Below are 22290 nucleotides of genomic sequence, written 5' to 3'. Positions count from 1 at the left end.
GCAGATCTTATCTCAAGCAAAGATTAATTACATATGGTATATCAAACGCAGTCTCATTATTTCGCTCATTTCTTTGCTACAAAAATAATAAAAATTAATATAGTAACATTAATAGCAATAGCAGTAGCAATAGCAATAGCAATAATAATAATTAATAGTAATAGTAATATTTTTATTATAGGGTTGCAATAACAATCATTTCCCTTAGTCTATATTAATAACTTTCTCCTTCGATTCGACTATAATCTCTTTATGATTGCCACTAGTTCAAAATGAATCGATACACCCTGTCGTTCGTTTTCTTTTTCGTCTTGCAAGAAACTCATCGCGAGGGAGAGACAAAATAGAAAAGAGAGCAAAGCGAGGAGGAAGAAGGACGGACCAGCAGCGTCGAAATCTTTGACTGTTCCCTAGGATGAGCGCAGAAAGGTCACTCAACCAGCGGCCGTAAAAGCGGCCTGAGACCGGTGGCGTGGCCTTGATTCTACGTTACAAGACCCTTCGAAGACCCACGGCGAAGGCGTGTCGATCAACGGCGAACGGATTAGCCACTTTCGACGCCTCCGTGACATTTTCTCTATAATGGAGAGCCTGGATGTCTGAGCGACCATTCGCGATTCGCGCCAAGCTGAAACGATGATGATCGGTAAGAGTTCGATGAGATTGGAAACAACGAGATCAACGAGCATAAGGCGCTCGTAAGAAGAAAAAAAAAGTTCTGTTCCGGTCGCCTCCCCGATTTCAAAATCGCCTCGTCTCGTTGATTTTTTGCAATTTTGTTCGTTTGCATTCGTTCTCACAGAGAAATCTTTTGTGCCAAACGCGGCTAATTTTTTTTTATTTTATTTATCTGTAGCACTCTCGAGAGACAAGATTATTACTATTATTATTATTATTTGTGCATGGAATCGTCGAAAGTTGACTCCGAGATTTCGCAATGTCTGCCAGGGAGACGCGCGTCGCGCCACTAATTCGGTTTACTTGTGATTTTAGTAGCACGGATTGTCCAATTATCGCCAGATCGTCATCTGTTTCGTAATACATCTTCGTTATTTCACACGACGTTTGATTTACGCGACGTTTCGCACCCGCCACGGTCACGATCCTCGTCTTCGTCTTCGGAAACCCGTTTGACTCACATTCGCCTCCACAGAAGCCGTTTCGTGACTTTAACGCGTGTCAGAAGACGTCTCTCGCAGATGTGTGCGCGAAATATGACGTATATACTTACGGATCCCTGTCGCGGTGTTCTCAAGTAGCGAAAGAGAGATGGAGATAGTCATTCTATCGTCGCGAGAGGATCAATTTGTTCGCCGCGAGTGTTAATAGCGTTCCTGTGTAGCGATTTATCTATCGCGAAAAAGCCATCGAGATAGCCGTGCTTGCGCCTCTGCCGCGAGATGCACTAATGGCTGATGGGCCGATTATTATGAAATAACGCGTTATTGGCCCACGAACTTGCGGCGATAAATAACGACACTTTCAGCAACTGCGCAACTCTCGGTTTCGTCCTATTCTTTTTTCCGGAAAAAAAAATCTGTGAACTCTTATCCGTGAGCTTCTCCATTTATAAAGAGTATATGAGCGATGCATACGTGTGGGATGTACGTGCGAAAGAAGTTATTTCGCCTTGATGTTAATCGATAGTTATGCGATCGTTCACTCCGAAGAAATAAACAGCTATGAATTCATAAAACGCTTTTTACTATCTTTTTTTTTTCTCTCGAAGGAAGGGCTCCTACGGGAACCGAGCGATCGTTTGGACCGCCAATTGGCAGGCAATCCGCCGTTGATTTATCGGCGCAGCCCTTAATCGCGAGGTATGCTTCTCATGATATGATACAGCAATTACTTTAGTACTTTACGACAGTATAATTATGGACATTTGAATTAGGAAGAGAGAGAAAGAGAAAGAGAGAACGGGATGAAAAAGAGGAGGTCGCTTAGTCGACTCGACCGCATCGATGATACTTCATCTCGCTCGCCCATTAACGATCGACGATTATGGATTCATATATTTCATTTTTTATTTTCTTTTCTCGCGTGGGGGCCTGTGACACATAAAATTTATATTTCTACGGTATTAACTCCCTCTCTCTCGCTCTCCCTTTGCCTTTTTCTTCGTCTCTTCGTCTCTCGCTAGAGATGGCATTGAACTCGGCGCAACGTTTAAGCGCCGCGCGTCCTCACACTTTTAATAATCCGGCTAATAATGCTCGAGGCGGGCTCGGGCGTCGAATCGAACTCGTGCGTGCGTTCAAGCACACCTATACAGAGGCGCACGGTATAATGCAATTAACCGGCCGGGGACCGCTATACGCTCGAATTTGAATACCCGCCCAACTCCCCGGACCCCCGGGATCTTTGTTCTCCTGACAAACGTTTCCGTTTCTCTTTACCGTGTCGGTCACCGGGCGTTCGCCTCCGCGCACGTATTTAGAGCTCTCCAGTGCCATGAAAGAAGAAAAATAACTCGCGCCTGCACCGGTACCCGGTACCACTGAAAGATAGATACCTATCCTGCCAAATTCTCCCCTGTGAGCAAAATCAGCGGTATGCTAGCAGGTTCGATCCAAAACATTGCGGTAGATTGGATCCAATAAATTACAATCTAACAAATTCAATGGATTGTGATTCAACGGATAGTGCATAATTAATGGCGCGCCGAACTCTCGCTCTCTCATATGTAGTCGCTGCTTGATTTCCAAGATCAAGGGTTCAGTATGCAACTAATTATGCAGCGCGCATTGAACTCGCCTAATTAGAAGTTAACAAATGCTTCATATTTTTCGCGAATTGCAGTGTAAGACGCGCCGCGTACCAGAAAGCGTGACACGATAAGAACGCGCAAGGACGAGGACGCGCCAGGATGAGGGACGCGTATAGGTAGATAACGATCCTGCGGCCCGTAGCTATTCTAAGACAAATTCTATCCCTTTCACTCGCGGCGCACTTTTAAACTTTCCAGGCAAGGAAAAAAACAAGTCAATAACTCGACCAAACCCGTAAGCTCAAGGCGAATCGCTGGCCACTCCCTCAGGTAAGGTGCCTTATTTTTGGAAGACGTCCAAGACCCGTGCCATTATCGCAAACGTTGGACTCACCGACTTTCCTACCCAGTGACGTCTTCCCCGGTGGTATAATTCATATCGCTCATCCTGAATCCCTTGAACCCCCCGAACCGCCGTTTGCGAGGGCAAATTGCTACTTGAAGATCAGAAGATATCGCTGACTAATGGATCGCTTGGTAAACCGCCTCATGACGATATTCGCTAAGTACACAGTTGAGGAACAATAACATATTTCTTGTGGTATGCGACGGCTGATGATCCGTTTCGGCGGGGGTTCGGCATCAACGTCGACCACCAAGGACACTGATTCTCTATTTCCAACATTTCTTCTCCGTTGCAGCTTCTCTCGTCGCCAGCTTCTGTCATCTGGTGTCAAATTTCGTGCCGTTTCCGGCACGATGGTGCGAATTCTTAACGAATAAGCTTTTATTTCTATCTGTAGTTTTGATTGTAGTTAAAATATGTAATTGCAAAACTAATCGCTGTATTTTTAAAAAATGTACCGTTAAGATGTCGCAAGAAACTACATAATGACGACGACTTCTCGCCCAAATGATTAAAAATTCGCGACACCGTTATCTAATGGCGAGAATCCTTTCTAATGTGTGTATACACATACACTAATGTATACACTATATAATGTTCCGTCTCTCCGTTCTATATTTGTTCCAATACAATAACCGCCGTATGACCCGTTAATAACCGCGAGCGAAGTTTGAAGGTCTCGTCGTGAAGTTAAGGAATCGCATACATAGGATCTTAAAAGAACCGGTTGTTTTTCTAAAGATTTCTTGACCAGTCTGAAAGCGATTCTTACTTGGCGGGAATGTCTGTAATTTTCGAGCTATAAAATGACTGAAAGAAGGACTTCCCTTTAAAAGAAAAGAAAACAATAACTTCCCTATTGAAACAAATGCGTACAGAGAAGAAATGCATACTCATTTGAAGCAGTATACTTATCGCGCATTGCAGTTTATTCGCGCAGAGATCATTCGCGACAGCATCAGCCACAAACAAAAGGGAGTTTTCTTCGCGTTCGCCGATAATAGAAGTGCTAATAGAACGGTTTAGAAACGGTGGCAATTTAATTATATCAGGATAGCACTCTCGGACTTCTTCGACGAGTCAATTCGCATACACGCCTGGCGTTCATCGCTCGGTTATTGGCGAACCTTCCTGAGGGGAAGTAGCGATCTAAATCTAATGAGATTTCGTGCGGAACCCGGGGCGTTTACGCGCGAACGAGAAGTCATGCTCTTCTCGTGGTCAAGGTCGCCGCAGAGCGGGGGCTTTAGCAGGCAGGATGGCGGGGCCCTCTTGGATGGAGGAGTAGGTATATATGGACGTCCTCGCGCGCCCGGAATACCAGATTGTTGGCCCTCCCCGCCGCTCTCGGTGGTGTCTTTTAAAATTCATCACGCGCACCTCTCGAGGAGACCCCCGGCGGGACCCCGCTCCCGCATGGTCAGATCGCGCGCCACCTCAGACAAGTGCTTCATCGAGTCCTGTCAGTGACAGTTTATAAGCATCGGTGCCGCGGAAGAGGAATCAGGAAGGTCCGTTTAATAACGTACGTCGATCGCGCGAGAAAATTTCCCGGGTTTCCGAACTCGAGACTGGAAACTGCGATCCGGATGGTGTAAGACTGGTCATAAGACATTGTGAAATGTTACATTTTGCGATATCAGACTCTGATAATATCTTCGTTAAAGATTTCGTTTGAAGAATTATTCACATTGACACTTTTAATGACGCGATGGATATTCGTCGTCAGCTGCAAAATCTAAATTAAATTTTATCTTTATTTACTTCAAAAATCAAAATTTCTTTACGCTACGTTAAGATTACATGAAATAAATTGTTTTGGCCTCCAAGAGGAAAAGAGATGATTGCAAGGAATACGTTCGATATAACAGCAAAGTCGCTATATAATCACTGGATGCGTCATTTACATGCTTCAATGAAGCAATCGTATCCTCATTAACTGAATGCACACGAGAAAAATAGCAGTAAAAATTTAACGTATTATTTCTATTAACAATCTAATTTCTTTTTAGCAAGAATCTGTAAATTAACCGCGATGCCACTTTGTATTTATAACAAAAGTATAAAAAGTTTATTTTAACGCTTCGTTGCGTTTTCAATGAGAGATAATACTTTAAAAGAAAATTTATTAACGTTTCCATCGTGCTTCTTTGATCATTGTTTAAAGACGTTTGTGTCTAAAGGATTAATGACGGACAGGAAGAAATCGCGTCGGCAGCTGTTTGCGAAAGTGCAATGAATGAAACCTTACGCGTGCCTCGCGCGATACCTCATCATTCATATCGTCTCTTCCTCCGACGAGATCCGCATTTTTAACAGACGACACGAGTGCCATCGAGTTTTTGTTCTCGGATAACTTAGAATACTTAGATGATGTAAATTCTCCAATTTCGTTTCTCAAAGTTACAATAGAGTACCTGCATACTGGCAGATGCTGAAAGCGCCAAAAGTAAAAATTTTCGGAAAAACCGTTTCTCCAGATAGTAAAATATATCGATAAAAATTATCTTGTTCTATAAACATATACGACTATAATGAATATGAATGACTACATGAATATATATGCTGAACGATAGTTGATGCGGTATGCCGTATTGTCAAGATAAAACTAGAAAAATGTTTAAATTAAAAATTGTTAACAAGATTTTTTATGCATACCGTGTGGCTATAACTCTAAGCGATGTTATGCCGTTAAGTTAACAAATCTCCTCTTATTATGGGGTACATAAGCTGTTTTAACGGGATTATATGAATCACTGATTTTAATCTGCGACGCTCAGCTATTTGCTTGCATTTTTCAGCTGTTTTGCGATAATTTTTTTCATATAACACGGCGACGACGACGTATAAATATATTATGAACATATTTCAAATATATTTATTCTGAAGAAAGCACAGGTAGAAGTTTACATTCATTCTGTGCCTCATAAATATTCTAAATCGGGTCGGTAGTCTCGTTATTAAATTCGTTGCGTGCCGCATAAGTAATTACCGGTTATTGACGGGCCTAACTGGAAATCGAACAATAAATAAGACACGCGCGGGGCGAGAAAAACAAAAAGACGATACGGAGCGGACAAGAGTCTTCGCGCCTTCAAGGCCGACTCTTCTTCGTGTCACGATTTTTCGTGCGCTTGTCTTGGAACGAACGAGAGATCGGGATATCTTGAAGGCGCAGGTAAACAAACCGACGCGTACTCCAGCTTGAAATGCATTCCGACGTCGAAGTGTACCGTAGCCTCCTACGTTCTAGCCGAGTAGTATACTCGGCAGTCTCGGCACTCCGGTAAACCGGCTGGGGCCTTTAGAAACCGCGTAAAAACAGCGCATTTTAATTCGAGCAACGCAGAAAGGATGCTCTCTCCACAAGCAGGTTCTACTCGAAGGGACGTAAAAAAAAACTGTCAATGCGATTTGTCATTTCAGCGAGCTATGGCGGCTTGGATTATCTTGACTTGGCTGGTTAGTTTATCGTCGGCCGTTCCCTCGAGTCGAGTACCGGTCCGAGAGATCCTGCCTCCCCCGCCGCCGTCGGACCACCATCGGCAACAGCACGGACTCCATCCCTCGTTCCGGAGGGACGCCGTCGAAAGCTCGCCGACCTCCGGTCGCCTGTCAAATGATTTAGATTACGATGAGTTCGGCTCGCATAGGTATCCCTTGCGCGACGCGGTCGAATCGTTGCCGGACAACGTGCTGGACGCTAAATTGAATCCAACATTCCGAAACGACTTCGAGAGGTGACTATTCACAATGCATTTAAACGGCTAAGCTCTCTGATGCTCCGACGTTCACACTCCTTTTCGTAAAAAAATCACAATCGCGATTTACATATTAGTCTTTTAGCTCTTGCGTAAGGACATCCGTGAGATTGCGATATTTTCTTTTCGATATATATTCCCTCCAGTACCTATCTTTGATTACAAGATAATAATATATTTTCTTCTTCCAAATAATTTTAAATAAATCTTGAAAGTTATTTTTTAATAATATGTATATTTAAATTTGTTGAAATTATTTTCTTGATCTATTTGAGTTTTTTTTTACAGATTTTTATTAAGAGATGCGGTATGTCCAAAAATTGAAAAATTTCAAATTGAGAATTAAAACTTTATATTCTTTATAAAGGCCCGGGCACATAGAAAAGCTTAAGCAAATCAGCCAATCATTGCACAGTCAGGAACTTAAGACATAACGTAAGCGGTAGCGAATTCAAACTGTTGATTTCCTTACTGCTTAAGTTTTTCTGTGTGCCCGGGCCTTTAAAGCGTGCTGTTTATAATTTTATTTTTATTTTCAAAGCGAATATTGTTTAATCGCTCTTTTATTTTTCACGATTTAATAAAAATAGCACTTAATAATATATGTATATAGTTGCATTGTGCTTATAAAGTTTATAGATTTAATATTAGATTTAATATATGTAATAGTACATACAAGTATATAATTGCTCATATTCATAGCGAGACCAGATTGCCCTTGAGAGATGCAGTGGAGCATCGCGAAGCGCCTTTTTTCGGTGTCGGTCCGGATCATGAATCAATCTGGATCGAACCTGTGGCACCGCCGACCTTGCGAAGGACGCAGCAGATCATCGAGCCCAAAATTGTCTGCCGCTTCAACTCTGAAGCCGTTCATAGAGCAGAACCGTTCTCTTTGTATCCGGAAAATGTGCCAGATTACAAGTGCACCCATCTGATATACTCCACAGCTACCATCGGTAAATAATATATTCGTAGTTGTATATAAAAGTTATTTTTATATTTAATAATAAAATTGTTAATTTTATTATTTTATTATCTGTTATAGATAGAAAAAACTCCGTTGTACCCAACAATCCAGAGTATGACCGAATTAAAGGTACCGTGTATACTTTTCGTCAAAATTATCGAATAAAAGTATACAAAAATATTATTCAATAGAGATACAATATTTTAAAATATTTTAGAGATAATAGATTATTTAAGAATCAATATCAACTTCTATTATTCTGCTAGGCGGATACAACGCTGCCACGGGACTTCGCTTGAAGGATCCAGCGCTGCGCGTGCTAATATCCATCCATCCGAGTCCACATCACAGCCTAGTTATTCAACGAAATGCCAATCTCTCGACCAACTTCCCGTTGCGGGAATCTATTCTCAAATTCCTCGAGGAATACCGCTTCGACGGTATCGAACTCGATTGGCCAACCGCCTCCCAGGACTGGCCACAATTCAAGATTATGCTGAAGCTAATCGGCGCCCCATTAGCCAGAAAGGGATACACTCTCGCGGTGGCATTGAAACCGGAGGAACCCGTGGATCCAGAACTCGTATCGATCGTTGATCTGATAATCCTGAAAAGTTGGCGGGACGTTCTGGTTTGTCCCTCTTGCGAGAGAACGGATCACCCCGTCCTCCATCCGGGACCCTTGAGTTTTATCGTGCAAAACGCGAGCAAATGGGTCGAGCAAGTCGGCGCCGAGCAACGGTCGAAGATCATTCTTGCTATTCCAGTCTTTGGTCAGGGATACACTCTCAAGTTCGATAATCTCACCGATGTCGGCGCGCCTATTCAGAAACCTGGCAAAAAGGGTGCTTACACTGAATGGCGAGACGGAAAATTAGCTTATTATGAGGTGAGTTCCATGTTAACTTTTAGAACTTGGAATGTTTGTGTGAATTAATTAAGAGACAATCGTTCTTTGTAGGTGTGTGAGAAATTGGAAACAGGTTTGTGGATCTCTGGCAGAGATGAGGAAGGACCGTATGTGAAGCGCGGCGATCAGTGGATCGGCTACGACGACCCTATATCGGTTAAAATTAAAACGGCTTTTGTCCGGGCGATGGGACTCGGCGGGGTTTCGTTATGGTCGCTGGATTTAGATGATTTTCAGGTAATTAATTTATTTTCCGGGTCTCATTAGGTGTCGTTAAAATTTTCATAAATTTCGGTACCATATGATAAAAGAAGAAATTTATATCAAAATTAGTAAATTTATAAGAACGATTTCCATCTTATCGCTCTCTGTTATACGTGTTTTTATCATTAAACAGCAATAAAACAGGTGTTATTTTCTTTCATCCACGCGTTAATTTAATCATATTTAATATACATATAAATGTTGCAATTTAAATTCCGTAGGGTATCTGCGGAAATCCTTGGCCGATGTTAAACGCCGCAGTACGATCCTTGGGACATTACGAGGATGCTCCGGCCAAGAAATGTCCAAAGGATGGTCTCACCAGGGACCCGGAAAATTGTTCCGCGTTTTATTCCTGCGTCAAAGGTAGGTAGTGCTTATGGCATCAAATTAATCAGAAATCGTAAAAATCGAATTTATGGACCATTCAGTGATCACGGAATTCATGCATTTTTTCATCAATGCGTTTTTTTTTCTTTAGGAGCGCTGCATCATGGTCATTGCGGGCATAATCGGTTTTTTGACCCGATAAAGGGACGCTGCGTGGCGGCCACCCTAGCGGGGTCCCCACAAATCTGCAAGCTTAATGTTTTCGATAAAATTGTCAGTCAAGGTACATCGACAACGTCGCCGAAAAAGAAGTTGCAGCAGACCGGTCCGCGAGTAGCGTGTTACATGACATCCTGGGCGCTGTATCGCAAAGGAGACGGCAAATTCGTGCCGGAACATCTGGACTCGGGTCTCTGTACCGACATTGTCTACGCCTTTGCCGGATTGAATCCCGAGACGCTGTTGGTTCAGCCGTTTGATCCTTGGGCCGACATCGAAAATAGTGAGCACGACAATCTAATTCATTCTAATTTCGATTGCCGAGATATTTGAAGGATTCGGAGCCGGACTGGATTAACAATAAGTTTGCAATTTACAAGGGTCCACCTATGGATACAAAAGTAGATTTTGCAAGCTGTGGGCTCACTTTTTATGTTACTCCGAATCTTTAAGAGATTCGACCGAATGATTCTCTGATTCTGAATAACTCGTTCCAGATCTATACCAGCGAGTGACCTCCATCAAAGGGTCGAGAATACTACTGGCTCTAGGTGGCTGGACCGACAGTTCCGGCGATAAGTACTCTCGATTGATCAACAGCGGCGTCGCCCGTCGTAAATTTGTCGTCGCCACGGTGAACTTTCTGAAGATGCACAATTTCGACGGTCTATCGCTCGAGTGGAGCTATCCTAAGTGCTGGCAGAGCGACTGCAAGAAGGGTCCAGATTCCGACAAGCCGAACTTCACTAAGTTGGTGCAAGAGCTGAGGGAGGAGTTCAACAAGCAAGAGCCGCCTCTTCTACTGGCCGTTGCCCTATCGGGATACAAAGAGGTCATCGACAAAGCGTACGAGGTACGCGAGATCTCGGAGGCCGTCGACTTCATGTCGGTAATGACGTATGATTACCATGGATCGTGGGAATCCAAGCTGGCACACATAGCGCCCTTGTTCGGGTCACCAGGCGACAGCAAACCCTATTACAACGTCGTAAGTTTGAATCGCGCGAAAGCCACAAATCGCGTGACATAACACGTTCGGAAATATTACAGAACTTTACTATGAACTATCTCGTCGGTCTCGGTGCTGAGAAATCCAAGCTTCTAGTCGGTATCCCGTTATACGGGCAGTCCTACCGACTTTCGACGGCGAGCCAAGCCAATCTGGGTGACCCCACGACCGGTCCCGGTAAGCCAGGAGAGTTCACCAAGCAGCCTGGAATGTTGGCGTATTACGAGATTTGCGAGAGGATCAAGCGACGCAATTGGAAAGTAGGAGTTGGTAAGTAACTATGCATGACGTAATCTCAGATATTATATTACATTAGAAATAATATACATATTTATATATTCTGCATTAAAATTTTAGGACCGAGCGCTCACTTCGACGATCAATGGATAGGTTTCGAAGATCGAGAGAGTGTTTATGCTAAAGGCAAATACATCATGGGAAATGGCTATGGAGGTGCTACAATGTGGACCGTTGATCTAGACGATTTTCAGAATATCTGCTGCTTGGAGTCGTATCCTCTGTTGAAAACCATAAATCGTGCGCTAGGTGCGTGTTATATTATTTTTGTTAGTATTATGTTAATACTTTCTACATATTATTTTAAGTTATTATTATTACTCGCTATAACATGTTCATTATTACACATATTGTTATTTTCTTAAGATTATATTTGATATTACCTCGAATAGTTATAGTTTTGATATAATTATTCCGATTGATAGATCGCTTGTCGGGGTCCATCTCGGAGAACTGCCAACGTCCACCGCAGCCGGTGACACCCCAAGCACCGACCCTAACTACTCACAGCGACGCCGCGGAGGGCAATCCACACCCTACCACGCCAATGACAACGTCCACTAAAGTTACCACGTGGCCTACGTGGACGGAGAGACCGAGCAGACCCAGCACCACGACTCAGCAAACGACCAGGACCACATGGCCCACGTGGACCTGGACCAGCCAGAAGCCCAGCAAAATACCGGAGAACGTAACAAAGCCTAACGGGACTCAAAAACCGAGTATAGCGCCTAGCAGCACGACTACATCGAGGTAAATAAAAATCTTAAAAAAAAAAATCACGATTGCTCTATATTTCAATATTTTCTTTGTTAAACCGGAAGAGTTCGAAATAAACCAAAATCTTTAATATATTACTGTATGCAAATATATAGTCATCTTATTTAGTTATATCTAATTAGCTTAAACTTTTATTAATTCTTTCTTCACTATTGAAAAAATTATTCTTAACAGTGCACCGACTACGCGGCCGACAGTTACCACGACGCGGAAACCGATTAACGCCACGCCGGGAACGAGCTGCACCAGCGGCGAGTATTATAGCGATCCCGCGAACTGCGGACATTATTACAGATGTGTCCGCGGTGAGTTGAAGCGCGAACAGTGCGCGCCAGGATTACACTGGGACGCGAAACGACAACTGTGCGATTGGCCATCTGCGGCAAAATGTCAAGCAGAAACTGGTAAGACTACCTATTCTTATCAACCGGATACGTTAATTGTTGATCAGCCTGTCTTTTTCTCTCTCTGTCTTTTTCTCCTTCTATTTGCCAAAGAAACGGTGATTACATGACTCGAAACGATCGGACGAGGCAATAACGAGTAATAATCGGCGCGCAGATTGGCCATTTGATACGAGATCGCACGCGACGATCGATGACAAAATATGAATCTTTGCCCCTTTGTGGAGTTGATGGCATTAACCCGTTAACATTAACAAGAAAATTATCATCGAAATGACATTGACTCTTTAATAAACTATAAATATTATTTCGATAAGCGAGCACGTGGATAAATGTGAACGCAAACCTGTTTGCGGAGTCGTCGTGCGTATGCAAATATTGTCGCGTATCGCATATCTTCTCCATTTAAATACTGTCGCCTCCGGCCAAGGAGCATTCTTGCATCCTCCCCCTTTGCTGTCCGTAGCAAAGCGAAGAAGATCGCTTGCATTGGCAAGGGTACAAGCTACGCTGACTTGTTTGCTCGTCGTTCTCTCACGTTGCGTCTGCGAAAACCATGGTCTTACTATTTCAGCATCTCTATATGATACTAAGTCTTCTTCTTCTTCTAAACTGCGTCGCGCAAGGAACGTATAAAATCTCTTACCGAGGTATCAATTTAGTTTATCTTAACGCTTGATTTTTACAAAATACAACGTGCGTTTTATGAACTTTTGTCTCTTCTTCAGGTTCGACCTCGACGACAAGCAGTCCTTCATGGAGCTCAACGAAGAGACCGTCCACTACAACCGCCAAAGTTACCAGGCCAACGACAACGAGGACAACAACAACAACGACGACGACAACGACGACGACGATGGCGACCACGAAACTCACTACGTCGAAACCTATCGTTATTATGGGATCGACGCAAAAACCGCAAACACCATGCGAACATGGACAATATTATCCCTATCCGGATTCGTGCACGAGCTTTCTCGTCTGCGTGAACGGCGATCTCGTCTCGCAGCAGTGCGGTCCAGGCTTAAATTGGAATACCGAGAAGAATATGTGCGACTGGGCCTTCAAGAATCCATGCGCCGATAAACCCCATAAAAATGCCCTGCTCGTGGAAAAAGATACCGTCCCACCCGTAAGTAATATATATATATATATAAATACATACATAAATTAAATAAATAGACGTACAATAGTGTTGAACGCCAGTAATCACTCGCACGTTAATATATGCGATTATTAACGTAAACGTTTTTAGTCTGATGCATCATATCTTCTCCGTGATATATCCGGCAATATTCATCATTTTAATTCATCCGTTTATCGCATGACAGTTCGATAATTGATATTGATATCAGGTATCATTATCGCGATTACTTCAGGCATGCATCCCCGGCAGCTACAGCGGCGTATCGGGTGACTGCACGAGCTACCAGGCGTGCCTTTGGGGTCGCCAGGAAGTGTTCAGCTGCGCGCCGGGCTTACACTTCAACAGCGAGACTCGTATCTGCGATTGGCCGTCCCGGGCGAAGTGCACGGACGATGGCGACAAGGAATTTACCACGCAGTCGGCAACAACGACGGCATCCTCCCGGCCATCAATCTCACAGAAACCGATCACTCACCCGGCATTTACTACGGAAAAGGCACCGGTATTTACTACGGAAAAGGCATCGACCACGTCAACCACGAGTCGACCTACGTCGACTTTGCCCCCGGCGATTATAGACCCCGACAAGGTATCCCCGTTATCCGGCTACTACAAGGTTGTGTGTTACTTCACAAATTGGGCCTGGTACCGTCGTGGGATCGGCCGTTACTTGCCGGAACACATCGATCACACTCTATGCACGCATATCGTGTACGGCTTCGCAGTGCTAGATTATTCCGAGCTGGTGATTAAGGCGCATGACTCCTGGGCGGACTATGACAATCGTTTCTACGAGCGGGTGGTAGCGTATAAAAAGCGGGGTCTTAAGGTGCTCCTCGCGCTGGGCGGATGGAACGACTCCGCCGGCGACAAGTACAGCCGATTGGTGAATAATCCATCCGCTAGGAAGAAATTCATCAATCATGCCATTCAGTTTATCGAAAAATACGGCTTTGACGGATTGGACTTGGATTGGGAGTATCCTGTTTGCTGGCAGGTAAGCGCAATTTTTTTTTTTATAATATTAAATCAGCGTTCGAGTTTTTATTCATCATCGTCCTTTTTTTGTGTTTTTTCTTTATTGTGTCTCTCTGGAAATATTTTGAATAATATTTTAAGATTTAAATATAAAATTTAAATAGTATTTTATATCTTTATTTGAAGTTCTGTTTTTCGTACTTTTTGTATATAATCTGCAAATTATTTATAATCATTTTCAGTTATTAACAATTCTTTTCAAATTTTGGCAACAGGTAAATTGCAACAAGGGTCCAGATTCGGATAAAGAAAGCTTTGCAGCTATATTGCGGGAATTAAGCGCTGAATTCAAGCCAAAAGGATTGCTTCTCTCGGCAGCGGTCTCGCCGAGCAAGAAGGTGATTGACAAGGGCTACGACGTCCCGGCATTGGCCAAGTATTTGGACTGGATCGCCGTCATGGCGTATGACTATCACGGACAATGGGACAAACGTACCGGTCATGTTGCGCCTTTATATTATCATCCAGACGATGAGTTCTACTACTTCAACGCTAACTATTCGATCAATTATTGGATCTCGAAGGGTGCGCCACCCAGGAGCATTGTCATGGGCATGCCGTTGTACGGACAGTCCTTCTCAATCCACGATCCCAGAGCTGGAACTGGTCTGAATTCTCCGGCCAGCGCCGGGAACGCCGGAGAGTTCACCCGAGCTGCCGGTTTTCTGTCTTACTACGAAATCTGCGATCGAGTACGCAATCGTGGATGGACGGTTGTGCAGGATCCGGAGGGCAGAATGGGTCCGTACGCTTACAAGGGCAGCCAATGGGTTAGTTTTGACGACTCGGCGATGATCAGGCGGAAGGCGCAGTTCGTGCGCGATATGGGTTTGGGCGGTGGTATGGTATGGGCTCTGGATTTGGACGATTTCCGCGGACGATGCGACAACGGACCACATCCACTGATGCACACGATTCAGCGGGTGTTGGCGGAACCGCCGAAGGAGCACGACAGGCCTCTGAAGCCCGTAGAATCGAAGCCACCCCCGCCAACGATGACGACGTGGACCGTCAAGCCCACGCAAGCGATACAGACAACTACGACAGTGGATCGCGTTTCACACGACAGTTCCGGCGAGTTCAAAGTCATCTGCTATTTCACTAATTGGGCCTGGTATCGGCAAGAGGGTGGCAGATTCGTACCGGAAGATATAGATTCCGATCTCTGTACCCATGTGCTTTACGGATTCTCCGTGCTCGACGGTAGCAGTTTAACGATGAAATCCCATGATCCCTGGGCCGATATAGACAACAAGTTTTACGAAAGGGTGGCGGCGTTCAAGGCAAAGGGTCTCAAGGTGCTGATGGCACTGGGAGGCTGGAACGATTCGGCCGGCGACAAATACAGTAGGCTGGTAAACTCGCCGTCGGCTAGGCGAAGATTTATCACGCAAGTTCTTGTCTTTATCGAGAAGTATGGTTTCGAGGGTCTCGATCTCGATTGGGAATATCCGGTATGCTGGCAAGTGGACTGCAACAAGGGCCCGGAGTCTGACAAGCAAAGCTTCGCTGAACTGGTGAAGGAACTGAGCAACGAGTTCAAGCCTCGAGGATTACTTCTCTCCGCGGCCGTATCGCCAAGCAAGAGGGTGATCGACGCGGGATACGACGTTCCCATCCTGTCCAAATACTTGGATTGGATATCCGTGATGACGTACGACTTCCATGGTCAATGGGACAAAAAGACTGGCCACGTTGCACCGTTGTATTCTTTACCAAATGACTGGGAACCGACATTTAATGCCGTAAGCTTTACTTCGAGAATTATTTAGCATGGGAATTATACTAATAATATCGGAAATTTTAAAAATACTTAGTTCTCTGTCGTTAGAACTTTTCGATCCATTATTGGATAGAGAAAGGTGCAAATCCGAAGAAGTTGGTCATGGGCGCCCCATTGTACGGCCAATCATTTTCACTTGCGGAGAGAAATGTACACGGATTAAACGCGCCAACCTATGGTGGCGGCGAGGCTGGAGAGGCGACTAGAGCAAGAGGCTTCTTGTCATATTACGAGGTAAAATTCATGTCCAAAAAAATATTAAAAAATAAAAGTTTAAATATATATAAATATAAAAAATCATCAAATAAGTTTCTAATAAAATGCATATAAGAAAATATTAATTCTGCATTAACTAATAGCTGCAAATAAAAATTTACTAATTTTTTATATCCTAAAAGATATAATATTTATGCCAGGAGTAAATAGATATTTATTCTTTTGCTTTTATGACAGATATGTGAAAGAACGTTGAAGAAGGGATGGACAGTTGTTCAGGATAAAGAGAGAAGAATCGGACCTTACGCTTACAAAGGTGATCAGTGGGTGAGCTTCGACGACGCTCAACAAATCAAACTGAAGGCAGAACTGATCAAGAAACTTGGTCTCGGCGGTGGTATGGTTTGGGCCTTAGATCTGGACGACTTCAAAAATAGATGCGGCTGCGAGCCTAGTCCGCTATTGAGAACAATGAATCGAGTTTTGAGAAATTATCCGAAGGGCCCGCTGTGTCCCATTACAGAAGGTAGATCTGTTAATATCATTTTCAAGATAGAAAAATATCTCAACGACATATACAATATATAGAAAAATATAAAAAGTTTGGAGTCTATTATATAAAAAAAGTATAAATATTGATTATATTTAAATAGTATTTTTTACGTATGATTTTTTAATAACATTTTAATACTACTTATGATTATTAGGTACAGAAGCGGTTGTAATCGACGTCAGCCAAATCGACATCGAACCCACAACTACCACAGAACGTCCAATATACGAATCCACTACATCATCAAGACCAATATACATCCCACCAGCAACAACCCCGACAACAACGACGACTGAATCAGATATTGACGATACCATCGAGATCGAAGCCAGTCCACTACCCGCGGAAGATTGCGGAGGACCTTTATTCATACCGCACAAAAACGACTGCACCAAATATTATCTGTGCAACTTCGGCAAGATCTCGGAACAGTCCTGTCCACCTGGACTGTACTGGAACGAAAACCGATGCGACTGGCCGGAGAACACCAAGTGCAATACTACTCAACGTCAAGTACGTATCGCGATAAATAGACTTTGATCATTTTAATACAAACGTAAAGCGCTTTAAAAAAAAAACGCGAGATTTATTCTGTCGATTTCTTAGAACAGCCAATCGCCGAGATTTAGACTCGCAAAGAATATAAAAGAAAAAAAGGTGGTTTGTTACTATACGAATTGGGCTTGGAGACGGACAAGTTTCGGCAGCTTCACCTCCGAAGACATCGATGGGCAGCTTTGCACCCACATCGTATATGCCTTCGCTACGCTAGACGCGGAGACATTTCTCTTAAACATTGATGACTCCGTCGACGTCTATAGAAGTTTTCTCAACAAAGCGGCAGAAGTTCGAAGAAGAAACGGCGTTAAGGTGCTGCTCGGTCTAGGTGGATGGAACGACTCAAAGGACGACAAGTACAGCAGATTGGCCGGTAGCCCGCGGTCGAATAGAAGAAAATTTGTCGGATATGTCATAAGAATCATCGAGCAGTACGGATTCGACGGTCTGGATCTTGATTGGGAGTTTCCGGTATGCTGGCAGGTAAACCGAAATATCTTCTCTCTTCTTCTCAGTGTAATTATAACAATTCTTTCAACATGAAATCTTAAAGATACTTCAGAACATTCAAAGGAGACATTTTAGTTTCGATTTGGAGAAAAAGCTTAACAAGAAGAAATTATTTTTCAAATATACATGTAGTTCTTCTTTAGTAAAATTGGCTGTTTATCTGTAGATCCCAAATGCTAGGCTAGGGACACTAAATATGGAAATTAATTAAAAGCCAAATATCTCGGACAGGGCGATTGTAGCCGCGGTCCTCAGCAGGACAGCGAAAACTTCATAGGACTTCTCGAAGATCTCAGCGAGGCGTTCACATCTCGAGGACTCCTGTTATCCATCGCGGTCTCGGCGAGCAAGATCGTCGTCGATCGGGGCTACACCCGCATCCCGCTATTAGCGCGGCACGTGGATTGGATCGCTGTAGTGGCGTACGACTATCACACTGGCTGGGGAAGTGAAACCGGCCACGTCGCGTCGCTCTATCGCCACCCCGACGACATCAGCCCGTTCCTGAACGCGAACTTCTCCGTGACGTACTGGATCAATAAGGGCGTGCCAGCCGAGATGATCGTCCTAGGTATACCCGCCTACGGCTCGAGCTTTACCTTGTCCGAAAATTCACAGAATCAGGTCGGGCCTTCGCAGCCGGGCTTCCACGCGAAGGCCGCTGGACCTGGAGAACCCGGCAAGTTCACGAAATCAGCCGGTTTCCTAGCTTATTACGAGGTAAGAGTCAGAGCAACGCTGTATAAATTGAATCACGAAAATTAGGACACTGTTAGATTTTTTACTTTTTGATGACATTACGCAGATATGCGATAATGTAAAGAACGACGGCTGGTCCGTGACGAAGGATCCGAAGGGTCGCGTGGGTCCGTACGCGTCGAAACATAATCAGTGGGTCAGCTACGACGACGTATCCGACGTAATGAGAAAGGTAAGTGTGCGGCGTATGAGATTCACATGTTACATGTTTAGATATATATATTTACGATACATCATGAATCATCCGTTTCACGAGCGGCTCATGCAAACACGTGATTCATTAAATATATATCTATATATATATAGACGCAATTGTATATACTCGTAACGGTCATCAAGTAAGAGTCCAGTGCAGTGTTTTGCAATCAACGCTGTATTCATTTGCTTAAATGCGCTCGCTTATTTATTTCTATCGACTTATCTCGTTTATTAAATCATTTGTCCCGCTGTCAGACCGAGTTAATAAGGAAGCTGAATCTCGGCGGCGGAATGATCTGGTCCATGGACTTGGACGACTTCAAGGGCCTGTGCGGATGCGGAAAGTATCCACTCTTGACAGCCCTGAATCGCGGACTCCGAAGAGATCAGGGTAACGCGACGGACTGTACTTGAGCCGTGGAAATCGCGATAACGTAAAAGGGCGATAACGCGTCCCTCGAGGGACTTTTTATCGCTCACGAGCGCTCTTTATTCGGCAACGTCGAGCATTATTTCTTATCACGTATTTGTTATCGCGATTGAAGTCTTATCACTGCTTGTTCTCACCGAATATACGACTTCTTTTCTCAGTTCGAAACGCGACATATAAGAGTCAGCTATTTTTACATTTGCGTTTGAGCACACATCGAATTCTTCTGCCGAGAGAGAGAGAGAGAGAGAGAGAGAGAGAGAGAGAGAGAGAGAGAGAGAGAGAGAGAGAGAGAGAGAGAGAGAGAGAGAGAGAGAGAGAGAGAGAGAGAGAGAGAATAAAGGATTAATATTAAATATATCAGAAAAGTATATGTGTTTATAATGTTTCGCTAATAATTGATTAACGGGAAAATCTCTATTTTTATAATCGACAAACTCGATACTTACATGTAAGCATCTCATTTTTATTAAATTAAATGTAAGTATAAGATTATATCAATTTAGAAACGATCAAAACCTATGGTCGAACTGTCACGACACTAGCCAAACGTTGTATATTAAAAAAATAGAGATTTTCTCATTAAATATATCGTTAAATCAGGTAAATTGCTCAATACGAACAGAAAAGTCGCATTTGCGACAAACACTTTTTGTAAAAATGATATACTAATGCAATGAATGGGGTCCTCTCACCTTATCGACGATGCAGTTCTTACTTTCATGCGAAGACTCTATTATCGCAATGCAGATGATATCTACGATGTTAGACTCCATTCTACATATATTCCATCATTACATGGATAAAGCAAACGAATTAGTTCAGCTGCTCGCTGGATTAACGTGGAAATTTTCAAGCGATTATATAAGATTCCCCCGCGAGTCGCGCAAAAATCTCTCGCAGTAGATAAGATATTACGTATTATATTAATGCGTTATGTTATAAGGCGTACGAGTGCCTCAACACTAGAACAATCAGCGTTATTTTGATATATGTAGATATCCTATATAGAATTTCGAAATTAGAGTGATTGATGGGAAAAAAATTGGCACATGTCAACATTTGTTTATCTCAACAAAAGTCAAAATAAATGCCAGCCAAAAGCATCTTAAAATAATTTCGATAATTTAAAATAAGAAATTTGAAATCTGTCACTTTGACGGAGCTTGGTTGTTCTAGTGTTAATAACGCGACAATATATTGTGAAACTCTTCCGGATGACGTGAATGAGAGCTTTGTCACTTATTATACTGTAGCTTCGTGGAGGAGCAGAGAGGAAAAAACGAAAGAGAAAGGTCACGCGAGATGTTCATATTTCGAAGATCGTTTCGTTCTGACGTATGTATTTTCACGTCACTTGCGAAGATTAGAATTCTCGTTTTAGCATAAGTGTTTTATAATTACGATTATATCGCGCCCTGCCACGATAGTGCATTTATCAAGAATACGACTGACGAAGTGATTTCCTGCGGAATATAACGAGGTTTAATAAAGAAACTAAAGGAAACAAATTACAAGTGACCGCTGTTTATAAACATGTCACTCAATCAACAAATCATAATACATGAATACGATTGTATATACCTACTGGTCGAATTGATGCTCGCAAATGTCCGAGACTTATAAATAATATTCGCCGTAATCATAAGATAAGTTATTAAGGGGGCACGCCCTTACCTGGAAGTATTAAGAAAACATGCATTTCTGAGATGTTTTTAGAAGAAATTGTAAATTTTCTTTGATAAATGTTTTCTTATTAAAAAAAATACATTTTTTAGGAAATAGTAAGAATTTTTTATCAAAAATTAATGAAGAATATAAAAAATGTAGTCAACAGCAGTGGTCACCGCAAAACGCTTCTAAAAAACGTAAGATTGACTACATATATCTTTTATATTCTTTATTATTTTTTGGTAAAAAAATTCTTACTATTTCTAAAAAAAATGTATTTTTTAAAATAAGAAAATATTCATCGAATAAAGTTTGCAATTTTTTCCATAAAATAATCCCAGAAATACATATTTTCTTAACGCTTATAGGTATGTGCTCCCTTAAAAAAGAAACGGAGCGAAGCTCCGGAATAGCTGCATAAACCGGTTATAATCCGAGATCGTGAAGTGGAACAAGTCGAACGAAAAACCAGGAAAAATTCATGTTTCAAGTTTGCCATAGAATTGCATCAAATTATCGATTATCGTACAAAAATTTAATCTGCTGCGTCGCGTAGTATTTATCAATATGCCGTATTAAACGATAAAGTTAAAGGAAATTGCAAGATGTCACCACTTCCAATTATAATGTCATATTTTCGCACAACTGACTCTTTCTACGGCGAATATTTTCCACGAAGACTCGATCAAGACAGACCTACGATAGATCTCGATCGCCTCGTAAATTATCTTAATGGGTTCCCGACGAAATCTGTTTTTCGCATTCTAATTCTAAGATTGCGTTCAGAAATGCGCGGAATATTTTATCCGTATAGAAATAAAAGAAAAGAAAAAAATCTATCGCTTCGATCGCAATTAATCGCTTTCCGCGAGTCCTCGAGCGAGAAGGTAAATTTTATATTAACACGTGCGGACAATTATCGTTAAGTAGTTGTGAAAACAGACCTCGACACGCAATAAATTATGAAGCGGGTATAAGAGCGTTTAAAGCGCATTCTTGCAACACGATATACGCGAGCGTTGCATCAAATATAGCATATAATTTTTAGTAACTACGACTTAACTGCGACGAGATAAACGAATTTATTTACGCCTCCTATTGCGATATCTCGAATTCCTATGTGCGATTTGACAGCAAAATATAACGTTGCCCTCGCATTCTGTTTTGCATAATAATTTTCTAATTAATAAATTCCTCCCACTTTTCAGATTCTATAACTCGGCATCGATATTTCCTCAATAAAAAATATCGCTGTCGTTTATAAATATTCGATAATTTGTTTAAGAAGCTTTAGGTATACATGGCTCTAATTCTGAAATGAATAGTACATTTAGATTTCTTGGGGCGAGTCCCCTGTTTCTATACAC

The 22290-nt window shown here is 42.6% G+C and overlaps 1 protein-coding gene and 1 long non-coding RNA gene across 2 annotated transcripts in view; one reads left to right on the top strand and one right to left on the bottom strand.

The window, feature by feature from the left end:
• Positions 1-6470: 6470 nt before the first annotated feature.
• Positions 6471-19581, top strand: LOC143896252 (putative chitinase 10). Its single transcript, XM_077403971.1, has 22 exons — positions 6471-6856; positions 7580-7836; positions 7926-7976; positions 8114-8736; positions 8809-8994; positions 9243-9387; positions 9503-9853; positions 10068-10558; positions 10621-10849; positions 10937-11125; positions 11302-11629; positions 11831-12060; positions 12789-13192; positions 13440-14204; positions 14461-15990; positions 16077-16262; positions 16482-16770; positions 16952-17310; positions 17404-17838; positions 18097-18585; positions 18671-18796; positions 19078-19581. Exons 1-22 carry the CDS (start codon positions 6471-6473, stop codon positions 19234-19236), a joined length of 8208 nt encoding a protein of 2735 aa, XP_077260097.1. The 3' UTR covers positions 19237-19581.
• LOC143896369 (uncharacterized) overlaps positions 6593-22290 on the bottom strand; it is a 17425-nt gene continuing 1727 nt past the window's right edge. Inside the window, exon 3 of the long non-coding RNA XR_013256620.1 lies at positions 6593-6728. This is a non-coding gene — a long non-coding RNA (uncharacterized LOC143896369). The remainder of the gene's footprint in view (positions 6729-22290) is intronic.

This window comes from Temnothorax americanus, unplaced genomic scaffold (assembly GCF_048541705.1).
Source record: "Temnothorax americanus isolate GAGA-0224 unplaced genomic scaffold, ASM4854170v1 Scaffold1, whole genome shotgun sequence".
Taxonomy (NCBI): domain Eukaryota; kingdom Metazoa; phylum Arthropoda; class Insecta; order Hymenoptera; family Formicidae; genus Temnothorax; species Temnothorax americanus.
This window is presented reverse-complemented; position numbering and strand designations above follow the sequence as displayed.